A 13,267-nucleotide genomic window follows, 5' to 3' on the forward strand; every position below is an offset into this window, starting at 1 on the left:
CTTTCAAGTGAACGAAAAACTGATCTCATTTGAACCTTGATGTCTATTTATGGTATTTATGCATATTCAGGGATTGTTTCACTCACAACCATTCAAAAGTGATTGTATAACAACAACATCATTGTTATTATTGTTATATTTTAAAATTGAAAATATAATTCATTCTTAAAATGGAAACTTCAAATCATTTCATGCATTTCACAATGATTCCAAATGATCATCAAAAGATTAAGGTCTGTAAACACCAGAGGCATTGACTATTCCTGCAAATAGATATTCACTCGAATCAGGTTCTTCTCTCAACAAATCTTTTAAAAATTGAAGAGTTGCTTTTTCATTATGTTCCACACATCGATCCATATCTACTTGATAAATTTCAGCCTCTTCAATGACATGTTTTCCTTCAATAACCCAATTTTCAAATTGAAGTGATTTTTCAATGGCTAGTTCTTTGGTAGGAGCGAGGATACGGTAAGCTCTCTTGTAGACGCTGTTTCTTTTGGTATTTTCTGAACTCGTTTCGTCTTTTTCAAATACTTCAACTAGTACGTCATAGAGATGGAATGGTAATGAATGACCAGAATTTCCGTCATTAGGATTGGCAGTGAATGTATCGAGAATGACTTGTTTTTCAACAAAATATCGAGATAATTCAATACTTGGATTGAAGTCCTTTCTATACAAGGCATAATTTCCCATCAATGAACGTAACTGAGTCCATGTTTTAAATTGATTTTCAAAACACTTTTCGTTTCTTGACAAAATGACGAGCAAATTTTCAAAAAAGGGTTCAAATTGTTCTTGTATGTTAAGGTTATGATTGGGTGAATTTCTCATTCGTGTGATGCAATATCCTAACAAATGCAAACCTTCATTGATAATTGCCTCTTTGAATGTGTGAAAATGACGGGAGAGTTGACCTTCAAGCTTCTGATAATATTCATCATTGAGTATTTTTGTTTCCATTGTCAACACATGATTCATGGCCATGAGCAAATTATCCCACACAGTTGAAAAATCGTCCCAATTTCCATTTGCGTCCTCCATCAGAAAATTCTTAATAAATGCAAGTTGCAGTTTTGCCAATTCGTTAAATGTTTGCACTTCCACTTTTTCTTTCAAAAAGCGAATGAGATGCGAAGAGTTTTGCAAATTGTCAATATTGGGAAGTTCATCTGAGAGCAGACCCAATCCTCTCCCAATATTGGTACCAATATCTAAGAGTCTTTTGATGGTTTGAAGTCTGGATGGAATGTCTAATTTCTTATCTGTTGTTTCAGCAGTTTCACTTTCTTCCGATGTCTCTTTTGCTCCTTCTTGTTGTTGGATCATTATCAACATTTTTCTTAAAAAGATTGTCCATTCATAGGACACAATCAGTGAATCTAAAACAATTTGATGACTGGTAATTGTGTCCGTACTAGTAGTTAAATTTGAGAGTTGTCTTGCGGTGAGAAGAGTCGCATCTTCGTAGCACACATCTGCAGATTTCCATTCATTGGCCATTGTGTATAAATAAGCCAATTTCAGGAGTTGAGTTTTCAACTCTACAAATCCTCCCTTCTCATTGTTGGTTGGAAGTTGAATGACACCTTTGGAATCTTGTGGCAATAATGCTCTCAAGTGCTTGGCAGCGCTTATGTAATCATGTAGTTTTTCCAAGAGAGCAGACAAGCGCTTGTGTACATCTCTAATATATTGCTGAAGCGAGGAGATGTGTTTAGAGAGGGAATCTTTGGATGCAAGAGAATCGTTACTCGTGGAATCCACGAGTTCATTCAAAGCACTCAAAGAATCCTCCAACTTGGGAAGAAGAGCCAATAATGTTCCTGCAGCGTTTTTAAATTGAATTTCTCGTTCATAGATGGATGCCAATTGAAAATAGGTTCCGAAAAAGTGTGTTGCAAGGTTTTCATTCTTTCCACTCTTCAAAAATTCTTCAATTACTTGTTTGGTGTTTGACATGCTTGTCATGTCATTTTGAAAGTACAATAATTTTTGGAGGATAATCTTACTCAGAGACCAACATTGCAAAATACTAAACACTCCATTCATTTCATTGAGATACTTGACAATATTTTCCTTCAAGAATCGGCCAGATTCTTCACTAGTATTAGATGCCGAAGCACTTATTGTTGATAAGTCAGTCTTCTTCTTTACAATAGCTTGAAGTTTACTTGTTGAAAAACTCAACTTGGAAACTTCACCTAATTTCGTTGAAGAACTATTGTGTGCTGATGAATTTTGTGGCAATTCATGTTCCTTAATGTATTGAGCTGCAATTTGTAGAGCCACAAGTTGAGGAAATAAATCTTCAGCAGAATCGGACTGAGAAAGAATTCTTTTTGTCTCATTCATCATTTGATCAATAGTGTTTTTAAGTGATTCTTCAGAGGAGGAGGCCACAAGTGGTTGAGACTTTGAACCTCTCCATTTGTAAAGTTGAATAATTAAATTTTGCAATTGTTGTTGTGTCCATTTGTTGATGGTTGTTGGATCGTTCATGTCATTTCCTAACGTATTTTCCGTAAATTTCTTCAATGAGGTATGGTAACAAGCCTTCATTGTTGTGGTAGATGGATAGTAATTGCTATTGTAGCTCCGCATCACTGTTGCCATCATGGAGCTGTTATCAACTCTATTACTCATAGTTCCGTATGCGGCTGTATGAGTGCTGCAATGGTTCATTGGTGATGGATCATCACGAATTCTGTTGGCAGCTCCAGCAATGACGGATTTTAAACCATGATGATGAGTACTGTGCTTGGATGATGAAAAAAGAAGACTTTTTGCAGGTTTCATTTTTTAATAATTTTTTAATTAATAAATTTAATTAGAATCCGGAAAGAATGACTCTATTCATCCAATCCCAAGAATGCAAGTAATTCCTGTGTTTGAGGATCCATCTGAAGAACAGTTCTTGTTGTAGATGACGAGACAGGAAGTGTTCCAATTGAATACTCGGCTGGCATTGGAATGCGAAGATTTGCAAACTTTCCATTCGCAAATGTTTTCGATCTCTCCAAAATCCAATCTTTCTCTTTTTCAATTTCTTGCAGTGAAAATTGGGGATACATTCTGTTCTTTGCTGAGAATGGAAGGCTAGTGGAGGCTACATGTTGTGTAATTTCATCTAGATTCAGTGTTTCATAGGCTTGTTTTTGAATCTTTTGAATGTGTGGCTGTTTGAGTAGACTTGAAATTTCATATCTGTATGCATGGAAGAGCTTGGTAATGGCCAACCAATCCAAATCAAAATAGTATTGACCCTCTTCCTCTTTTGTGTCGCTTGTTGTTGAAGAAGATGCAACTGCGTAGGATGATACTTCTCTTTCTGTACTACTGCTTGTCTCATTTACAGGCATGATTCCAATTTCTTCTTCTGTGACGCTATCAATGTAATGATCCAAATTTATCATTTGAAGGAAATCTCTCTTTGGAAGACATTTATCCAATGCAAGAAATTTGGTAGTTTTGGAAAGATTATTCGAAGGTGTGATCTGTTCATGATGTGATACCACAGATGAAAATTTGCAATGCATGTGAGCAGAAAACCAAAACTTGGGTTGCAATTCTTTCAGTAATTTTTCACCCCATGGATTTCCAAGTTTGTGATCTGACTCTTCAATTTCTTTCATCACATGATCCTTAAATCTTCTAATATTAGCCAAGTCTCCATGTCGAGTTACTCCAGTTGGCCAATCATGTGACATGAAAATATCGAGAGGTTGCTGCGATTGTGTTTTCTCTTTTCTATGATCGAGACACACCCGCATATTAAGCATCTTCCAAAACTCAAAAAATCGGACATGGTACACACTCCTTTTTGCTCCCTCAGAAAATGGCACATGCTGCTCATCGAAAAGTGTGGTTCCTAAATGCCTGTCACTTTCCTGGTTCAACCCAGTTTCCGTCTTGGGAAGGAAAAACCTGGCACTGTCTTTGAAAAAATCTCCATCTTTATAGATTCCACTCCATCCTCCGATTAGTAAATTAATAAACTTGCCGTCATGTGGATTTCTCTTTTTAAAGTTGATAAAGCCAGTATTTCCCAAGTAGTAGATTTTATCGGTGACAAAACCACCGAATGGTAAGCTCATGAGATACAAGCTAGCTTCATGATTTCCTAAAAATGTTTTTACATGAGGAATATATGCATGTTAGGATTCAGTAATATTATTGTTGTTGTACATTCAGTCCGAATGATTATTTTCAAGTTTTGACACAATTCAAGCCGCCATTCAGTCACGAAAAATATATTATTCATGTTCAACCAACATTAAATATTTGAAACTATTAAATCAAAACTCTCTTAACACAAACCTCCAATAAACAAAGTCGGAATGGGTACAATTTTGGTTTCTTCTCCCTCCTTTTTAAGAGGACTCTTTTCGAAATACTTGTAAAAATCCTTCCATTCTTTATACTTGTCCGGAACACTCATACTATTCAAATCATCGGTATGACGAATACTTTCAAAATCTCCACAAATCAGCAACAAATCAATGCTTGGTTTCCTATATTCTTGCAAATGGTTCAAAAAATCATCCTCCAAACTAGCACCACTATTCGATGATGAGGAAATTCCTTCCGATTCCTGCACCGACTTTAATGCAATCTCCTTCTGATCATTCATTTGTTTTTGTTCCATCGCGTGCAATAATGTTGCATAGATCTTATCGAGATCACCATGACAACAACCTTCAACGGCCAAATACATTTTTTTAAAAAGAAAATATTTCTCACATTAGAAGAACGCCAAGCTTGAAATTTACTTTTGAATGTGCCTTGTCGAATTTGATGTGAATATTTGTGCTTTACAGTAAAATTCATCAAAATCAAAAAGGTGGTTCAATGAGCAGATTTTTCTTAAAGGAAGGAAGATTGGGAGAAATTTGAAGAACTGTCTTTGACCACAATGTATTGACCTGCATTCAAAGGACAAGGAGCATTCACTTACTGACATTTTCAAAAACAATGTCCAACAAGACCGTCAAGAGCAAGAAACCTCAAAAAATTAAGGGAATATTAAGAGGGTGCATGATTTGAAGTTTATGTATTTTTATGATGCCGACTTGGAAAACAATGACAACAACAACAACGCTATTTCTACTACCATCGATTGATAACTGATGAGATTGCATCCGAACGCACCAAAAGTCTTGTGTGAAACACACAAACAAGAACTGCACTCTCATTGAAAATAGAGATCTCCATCATGACCAAAAATACAACACTTGTAGATATCCTCTCTATTCATCATCATCATCATCATCAGATACAGTTGCTAGAGGTCGATAGGCCACATGATCTGAAATGGACTTGTTCGACGAGCGTCGTCTTGAATTCTTATCACCCACACAAACACAACATCCATATACTGAAATAATGATTGAAGCTACTGTGGAGAGCAACAATCCCAATCCATAAACCATCCATCGAATTACCATATATAAGAATACAGAGTCACCGAGAGATGAAATTTTCGATTGTTGCAACACAATTTTACCATTCTGTTGTTGAGGTCCAATATCTGTCAAAAACAACAATGCACATGCCACCGTATTTGAAGTTAAATTTGCTGAATTGGAAACATTTAACAACATGTTGAGTGAGGGTTGAAAGGAGGGAGTTGGAGATTCCATAATTATCATGCTTGCTTTTGTGGTGACACTGGATCCATCAAATTCCAAGTGAGATGAAGAATCAGCAGAAAATGGAGTGATGCTTGTGTTTCGTGACGGCGATATCAAATCATGACTTCTCAAAGTACGATTCATTGTCACCAATTCCACTGTAAACCATGAAAATAATCCCAAAAGTATTCCACCAACAATGAGCCATTTGAAAATTAAATATCCAACATGTGAGTAGCAAGAGGTTTGTGCCATTTCACTTAAATCTTCATCATCCATCCAATGTTCATTAATGGGTGGAATTTGTGCATCGGCAGCATCTTCCATCTCAGCTCGTTCCTCATGACTCTTTGAAAATAAGAGTGATGGATTTTCGGAAAGTTTTTTTTGTTTCCATCGATAGAGTGCAATTCGTTCACAAATTTCTCCTCCGAAACTCGTAAAGAGAACATTGATCCAATCTGTGAGTGTCAATGCAAATAATATTGTGAAAACCATGCATTGGAAAATGAGAGGTGTGTAAAAATTGTCCTTGTTGGAATTGGTAGAATTCGAGTGGTTGTTGTAAGAGTTGACAATTCGTGACTCCATCATGCTGTTTGGTAAAAAAGATCTTTGACTCTCATTCGTGGATGGTTCCACAATAATAAAAGGATCCGAAGTAGTAGTACCATTTTGTAATCGGCTCAGTACTGCATTGTCTACTTTCATCGTATTGTAAAGTAAAATTGAAGACCACACTGCAAAAATCACACTGGGTACAACGAGGAGTGCCAAATCGATTCCAACAAATGTCCTCTTCACCAACACAAAGAGAGAGGCTCTAGCGGAATATGTGAGTGGAGTGGAGTTGCCACCTCTGCTGCCCGATGATGATGTTGACAGATGTCGCCTGCTAAACATTTTTTATGGTAAATAAAATTATAATTTTTCGTAATGCGTTGGTGTGTTGAAACAAATTCAAAAGATGACACCTTTTGGAGATATTTTGAAGAATTTTCATTAGTGATGCAACCATGACAAAGAAATTGTTCTTGATTGCGACGCGAACACCACGATGTCATCCGTTCACGCGAACATGCACAGAGATGTAACAAACCACAACACGTGGCCACCAACTTTCCGTGCCTTTAAGGTCAAAATCTCTTGGTATATAACATCCTTTCATAGCTAGAACCTCCAGATTACAACATTCGATTGACTTGCATTTCCTCAATGGCAAGTTTCATGTCTTCCATTTGTTGTATACATGCTTGCATGAGCAATTCTTGCTGTTGAATGAGTTGAGTGAGAATTCCTTCGTCAATGTTTTGTAAATCTCTACGAACGGTTGGATCCTTCAAATTGGACCAATCTCCTAAATCTCCAAAGGAACTGCCTGTCGTTCCAGTAGCATTGTTGGAAGAGCTTCCAAAGAGTAACTCATCGACACTGAGCCATGACGATGATTTTTGTTCATTCGATTGAGAGGATGGTTGCGAGTCAAGATTGTCTTTTGCATTCTCAGCTTCATCAATATCGAGATCAATTCCCATATCCTCGCTTTCTTTTTGTTTTTCCTTTTCTTCCTTCTCTTCTTGAGCTGCATCAAATTCTGCCAATAATTTGCTGTAAATACCACCAATGGCCATGGAAGGTAAAGCCATGACTACGATACCTGAGAGAATGGTCATGACAGCAATAATTCGTCCTGTCGTGGTGACAGGAGTAATGTCACCATATCCAACTGTGGCAAGCGAAACAATTGAGAACCACATGCATACCATAATGTTTGAGAATGGTGAAGGAGTACCATCGGGTCGAAGCCATGTTCCTGATTTGGCATCAAACAAGCCACGTTCAGCATAATAAATGAGAGTAGAACTGATAATGGCTCCCATAACTGTTAACACCACTAACGATAACAACAATTCAAAGGATCTTCTGATAGAAACGACCAATAATTGAAATTTAGCTGAGAGTCTTGTCAATTTGATCAATTTGAGCAAACGTAAAACTCTGAACACGGTCAGTGTTTGTGCATAAAAGTGGTCGCTTAAATCTGCCTGATATAAAATCAAATCAATCCAAAAACTACTCCAACTCAAAAAATCAATAATATTCATTCCTCCCGTAATAAAGTGTCTAAAATCTCCCCAAGTGTGCACATAGGCCACCATTCTCAAAAAGTATTCAATCATAAAGTAGAGTGAGAGAAAACCAGTAATAAATATCCACAAAAACTCAAATTGAAAGAAGAACGGAAATGATCGCAACACCAAACACACTGTTTGAATCACAGTCATTAACGAGGAAATAATTGTAGCAATCATGGCCAAATAGCTCGATCTTGGATGCTCCAAAATCAAGTACAGTTTTTGCTTCCATGATCGGTCGGCGCTATTCTTTGGAATACTGTTGATAATAGCAATGGTTCTTCTACTTCGGAAAAGTCTCGAATGTGTTTCCATAAATCGGTCAATATCAACCGAAGACCGGGCAGGTGTCGTATCATCCAGTTTTTCCTCTTTAGAGGACTCTTTTTTTTGTGTTGATGAAAACTGGGCGAAGGGACTTGTGGTTGGCTCTCCATCATCCGCAGCTGTTTCAATCGTATTTGTTGAAAAATTCATGGAAGATCCAAAACCTTTTGATCCGACTACCGAGAGTTTGTTGCTTCTATTTCGGGATGATGATAATGAATCCACGCTCCCGCCACCAACATCCAGCACCACCGTTTCTTGCTGTTCTTTCATCATTTTTTTTATTAAAAAAAATTGCTCTTCATGAATTTTCAAATTGGTAAGGGATCCTTGTTTGCATTATCCAACTCAGTGTAAGGCAAATCAAGTCCGATAGTGAAATGTTGAAAATATCAGGACCATATGCGTTTCAGTGAATATCACTACAAAACCTCTGGAAAATGATGTTTGGCTCTCCGACCAATCAAAAGCATTCTCGGAGAAAAAAATCCAGCAATAGCACAGAAGTTTACAAAACATCATTTTCCTTGCACCTTCGCTGGTAATCTATGGTGGAGTCCTTGTAGCCGCGAAAACAACCCTTCAATTCGAAAAAATGTCTTGTCATGTTTTGTCTTTTAAGTTCATTTGATGGATCAACGGAAATTTCAGCGACTCCGACTTTGCGAAAAAAATGGCCCAAGTTCAAAATCATCATCATCAGTAAAAGTGTCCAAACAGGATCTCTTTGCATTAATTGGATCTCAAATTCGCAAAAAGATAAACAAGGACCTAGCAAAGAATGGTCTCACCACGCATGGTGTCGGTTATTTGGAAAATTTTGAAGCCGAGCTTGATGGTGGTTTTGTATTACCAAAGAAATTTGCAAAATTATTTTCGGTTAACACAAGTCGACATTGGAATACCTGTTTCAAAGATCCACTTACTAATGAATATATGTCCATCATCAGCACTGAACAAGAAATGCACACACAAACTAACAAATGAAATTACAGGAAATGTAAAAATTTATTATATATGAGATAGTATTTAGAAGAAATTTTTTAAGAAATTCCTCTTGGGTCAGCTCACAAAATGGACATGAATATAAGTTTTTAAAATGAACAATGATTCAACAGAATACCTAACATTGTCTGAACAGGCAACCCATTCCAACATATGATCATTAATACTTGAAACCGATAGTAGTGATGACATCGTCTTGATTAGAGAACTGTTATTAATATTTTCTTCGGATACTGAGCCTTCAAAGAATATTTTGGTGCAATCTGTGTTATGGTATGGAAATTCGTAACAGATATTAGTTGAGGAAAAATAGTGACAGTTGCGAGAGTATCCCAGTTGCGATGGCTTTCAAAATATCCGTCAGCACTAACTTTCCGAACAGAGGTTCTTGTGTCAATTAAGTGTGAATTTTCTAATTTTTCACATAAGTTTTTGAGAAGTGATACACTGAATAATGAGGCTTCTTTTGCATTACATTATTGTCTGATACATTTCAAATAAAACAACAATATGGCCAAATGTGTGCAACCTAATGCTCGTTCTAAACTAAATCAGGGTCCGTCCGTCTCACTGAACACAACAACAGTGTTTGGAAGCAAAAAATTTTCCGCTCAAACTTCGCAAAGAAAAAAAATTTATCTTTGGCCGGCGGCACTGAAATCATCAATAGATGTATGTAGTAAGTGTTACATCCCAGCCTCGATGGTTCTAAACTCCAAGCCTAATTCGGTTTCGGGATTTTTAAATCATTCATATCCCTCTTACAAAAAAATTACAGGAATGATGTGGTGAATGAATGAGAAACAATTTATTTAAACATTCACAAATAATACACTACGATTATTTACTGCAATACATCCTATCAATAACTATTGTGTTATATGAAGCAAGAGATGGTGATGACTTGGAGTTTCTTGGTATTTCTATCGCTGGGCAAAAATGAACTTAAGACATCTCTCTGCCCATCCGTGTTCTCTGTTCGGATGTGATGAGTTTTCTTCCTCTCCGTTCCATTGTTGCTTTCTCTGAAACGTGTAAATATTTTCATCAACTCATCATGATGAGCAATTCTCGTCTCGAGGAATCCTCCTCTTTTGCTGAACTTGTTTGGAAACAAATCTTGAACAATGAATTTAAAATAGTAGATGAAATCTACTATTAGATGAAATTCTTCCTGCATCAATGGAGAATCAAGAGGACCAAGCACAATTCTATAGAGAATATTGTAGAAGATTATTATGTATATTTGATTGTGGTGAGAGGTCATTTATTCAAGAGAACCATGAATGAGGACAATGATGATGAAAAACACAACAATTATGGATTGGAAATTGTACTTCAAACCACACATTCTTTATGGTCCAATCAATTACTCTTTGATTTTTCAAAAGAGGACAATTTTATATTCAACTTTGAATTTGAGTTCTTTCTTCACACTGGGGATGCTGATTTACAAGTGGCATTTTCTGACAGGGAAGCTTTGGGCACCAATGAGTGCTTAATTTTCAGAATTTCTGGAGAAGCAGATATGACAGGTAGGCATTCCATGTGATATGGCTGAGTGGTAGCGTAAAAAGCAACAAAATTCTCTTCAATTTTCTTTACCACATTGTGTTGAAAATATGAACTTGTGATTTATTGATGATAGGAACATTTTTGAGGAATGGTTATGACCATACTGATGATGCAATCTTGTATTATGAAGATTCAACTCAAATTACATGGAATGAATGGAATCATATCAAATTCAAATTATCAAAAAACACTCTTACCATTTATATCAATCATGAAATACTTAATGAAACTCCTTTCAAAATTTTCAATTTTCCTCCGTGTGGATATGTTGGTTTTGTGAGAAATACATGGCGATTGGATAAGGTGAGTTAAACATTTCGAATTTTTATTTCATGAATGTTTTTCAGTGCACGATCAGAAATATTCAAGGAAATTACAAGAAAAGGCCATTAATTGAAGCTCATGATTCCATACACACAACGTGCTGAATGATTACTACCATGATGATTGAAAACATTTTGCATATACTCTTTGAGAAATAGTTTTCGTCATCCTCTCCTAGTCATCAAACAACAGCCACCATTGAAGACTATTTGCTGGATTTTATAGATCCATTTCTCACACAACATACGTTTTTCTTGAAATTCAGAAATGGATTTGATTTTATCATTAATGATATTGTGAATTTACATGTCACAACTGCTCACTACAAATACTACTTATTCACATACTTTTTATTAAGGGCGAGAATATATTTCACCTTTTTCATCACAACATACTCGACATGACAATGCTGCGATAATTCCCCACTTGACTCTGAAAAATTAAAAGGAACTTTAAGAGCCACTCCTTGAACCAAATCTTCATTCAATAGTGAGAGAGTCATTTGTTTCACACTTGCTAATAATGATGATTCACGAGAGGAGGAGGATGAGGATTCTAATGAGGAGGAGGAGGATGAGGATGGTCGAGGAGGAGGAGAGGTCGAGCTACTACTACCAGAGGAGGTTGTATTTGCTGGATCGTGTTGTTGTGAACATTCTGATCGTGGTTTTAAAAAGTACAAATCTTCAATGACTGAATGTTGACCGCAATCGTCATTTCCCCAAGGTGGATCAAAAAAGAGAAATGTCTTGCTGAGAGGAGGAGGAGGAGAAGGAGGAATTGAAGTGGTGCCTCTGTTGTTCTTCTCATCGTTTTGACCTTTCACGTGCACCTCTTCTTCGTTCTTTTTCTTCTCATCTTTAGAAGAAACGTTCTTCGTCTTGAATGAAACTTTAAATTCTTCCCACCATGTTAAAAAGTTATCATTCACGGCATGAAAATTCTTGAATACTCTCTGGTGATTGGAATTCTTTTCATTGTAATCATCCACAAAGAGCTGGGCATTATGTTTTCCATCGAGAAACCGTTTTGGATCTAATTCTATCATGGTCACTCGAGTCTTTGACACCAACTGTGAAGGATACAAACTCCAAAGAGCTCTCAGAAATCCAATGGTATTTCCACCGAGCCCTCCTGTTCCATCAATAATGTGAAGAGGATAATTAGAGATGTCATTACTAGGACTTGCATGATTACGATTGTTAGTAGTAGTAGCAGTATTATTACTTTGAACACGACTATTATAAAAAGTTCTGGAGTTTCTGTTGTACAAGTAGCTCAATTTTTCAAGAAGAATGATCGCAATTTCAAAAGCATCTTGGTGAGGAGTGAGATAGGACAAACCTTCTTGAGAGTCGTAACAAAGTTGGTCGATCTTGGAAAAGGATGGAAAGAAGTATTCAATTTTGTATGATTTTTGAGAAGTCTTGGTGGTTGTGGATATGGTGTGAATTTGGTGCTTGGAGTTGCTAAGGAGGAGAGACTTTTGTTGGAGGAGTTGAATGGATTTAGACATTTCTTGTTCCACTCGTTGGAGAATCATGCGCGAAATGACCTCTTGAGAGTTACTGGATGATTGTTTCTTTTGAAGATTGTCAATCTTTTGTAAGAGAATGTTTGTCCAATGAGAGAGAGAACGTTCGTGTGGAGGTCCCTGCGAGAGGAGGAGAGAAGTTAGAAGAAGAATGGTCGTGTTGGGTCGTGTTGTTGTGGAGTTCAATGACATTCTTGCATGAAGTTAACTCATCAAGCATGTGATGGATCATGGTGTCCAGAGAATCTGTCATGATTCGAAGTTGGAATTCAATTTGTTTTTTTTGTTGAAAGTATATTTGTGGGAATGTGGAGAGATTTCTCAATCATCCTATCAAGAGAGTTGGGAATTCGTTTTTTGACGTCAAACGTCGGGAAGTCTCAACAAGAGTACAGTGTTCAGGATGAGGCTAAAAATACATTTTTGATATAATGAAATTATAGGGCATCAAATGAAAAAACCATAAGTTGACAGTAATTTCACCAAATATAAATAACACACAGAGTCGAACAGATCTTTGCTCCAGGGTTGTAGTGTGTTGATCTATTTGTAGGATAAGCAAAGGCTTCAGGATAAACTTCTGTAATGACACCTCTGACGATTAGAGGCTGGCGGGGATCTTGAAGTGTAAAGAGTTGAAGAAGAGTCCTTGGAGACAGTGAGGTTTTAAAGCGTTTGGTGGAGGATTTCCATGGTTGAATCTATTTGGGGATCATAAACTCGTTTTGAGT

General features: G+C 36.7%; 6 protein-coding genes across 6 annotated transcripts; 1 reads left to right on the plus strand and 5 right to left on the minus strand.

The window, feature by feature from the left end:
* Positions 1-228: 228 nt before the first annotated feature.
* On the minus strand, positions 229-2,802 carry FDP41_007589 (uncharacterized protein; the record flags this gene model as incomplete). The annotated part of the gene is made up of 1 exon (XM_044711349.1): positions 229-2,802. One exon carries the CDS (start codon positions 2,800-2,802, stop codon positions 229-231), a length of 2,574 nt encoding a protein of 857 aa, XP_044568387.1.
* A 53-nt stretch (positions 2,803-2,855) lies between these two features.
* On the minus strand, positions 2,856-4,720 carry FDP41_007590 (uncharacterized protein; the record flags this gene model as incomplete). Its single annotated transcript, XM_044711351.1, has 2 exons — positions 2,856-4,126; positions 4,324-4,720. The coding sequence occupies 2 exons, from the start codon at positions 4,718-4,720 to the stop codon at positions 2,856-2,858; spliced, it is 1,668 nt and encodes a 555-aa protein (XP_044568388.1).
* A 532-nt stretch (positions 4,721-5,252) lies between these two features.
* FDP41_007591 (uncharacterized protein) lies at positions 5,253-6,539 on the minus strand (the record flags this gene model as incomplete). Its single annotated transcript, XM_044711352.1, has 1 exon — positions 5,253-6,539. The coding sequence occupies one exon, from the start codon at positions 6,537-6,539 to the stop codon at positions 5,253-5,255; it is 1,287 nt and encodes a 428-aa protein (XP_044568389.1).
* Positions 6,540-6,820: 281 nt separating this feature from the next.
* FDP41_007592 (uncharacterized protein) lies at positions 6,821-8,374 on the minus strand (the record flags this gene model as incomplete). The annotated part of the gene is made up of 1 exon (XM_044711353.1): positions 6,821-8,374. One exon carries the CDS (start codon positions 8,372-8,374, stop codon positions 6,821-6,823), a length of 1,554 nt encoding a protein of 517 aa, XP_044568390.1.
* Positions 8,375-10,265: 1,891 nt separating this feature from the next.
* FDP41_007593 (uncharacterized protein) lies at positions 10,266-11,106 on the plus strand (the record flags this gene model as incomplete). The annotated part of the gene is made up of 3 exons (XM_044711354.1): positions 10,266-10,638; positions 10,752-10,981; positions 11,026-11,106. 3 exons carry the CDS (start codon positions 10,266-10,268, stop codon positions 11,104-11,106), a joined length of 684 nt encoding a protein of 227 aa, XP_044568391.1.
* A 227-nt stretch (positions 11,107-11,333) lies between these two features.
* Positions 11,334-12,728, minus strand: FDP41_007594 (uncharacterized protein; the record flags this gene model as incomplete). The annotated part of the gene is made up of 1 exon (XM_044711355.1): positions 11,334-12,728. One exon carries the CDS (start codon positions 12,726-12,728, stop codon positions 11,334-11,336), a length of 1,395 nt encoding a protein of 464 aa, XP_044568392.1.
* Between the last annotated feature and the right edge of the window lie 539 nt (positions 12,729-13,267).

Source organism: Naegleria fowleri, assembly GCF_008403515.1.
Source record: "Naegleria fowleri strain ATCC 30894 chromosome Unknown tig4, whole genome shotgun sequence".
Classification (NCBI taxonomy): Eukaryota; Heterolobosea; class Eutetramitea; order Acrasida; family Naegleriidae; genus Naegleria; species Naegleria fowleri.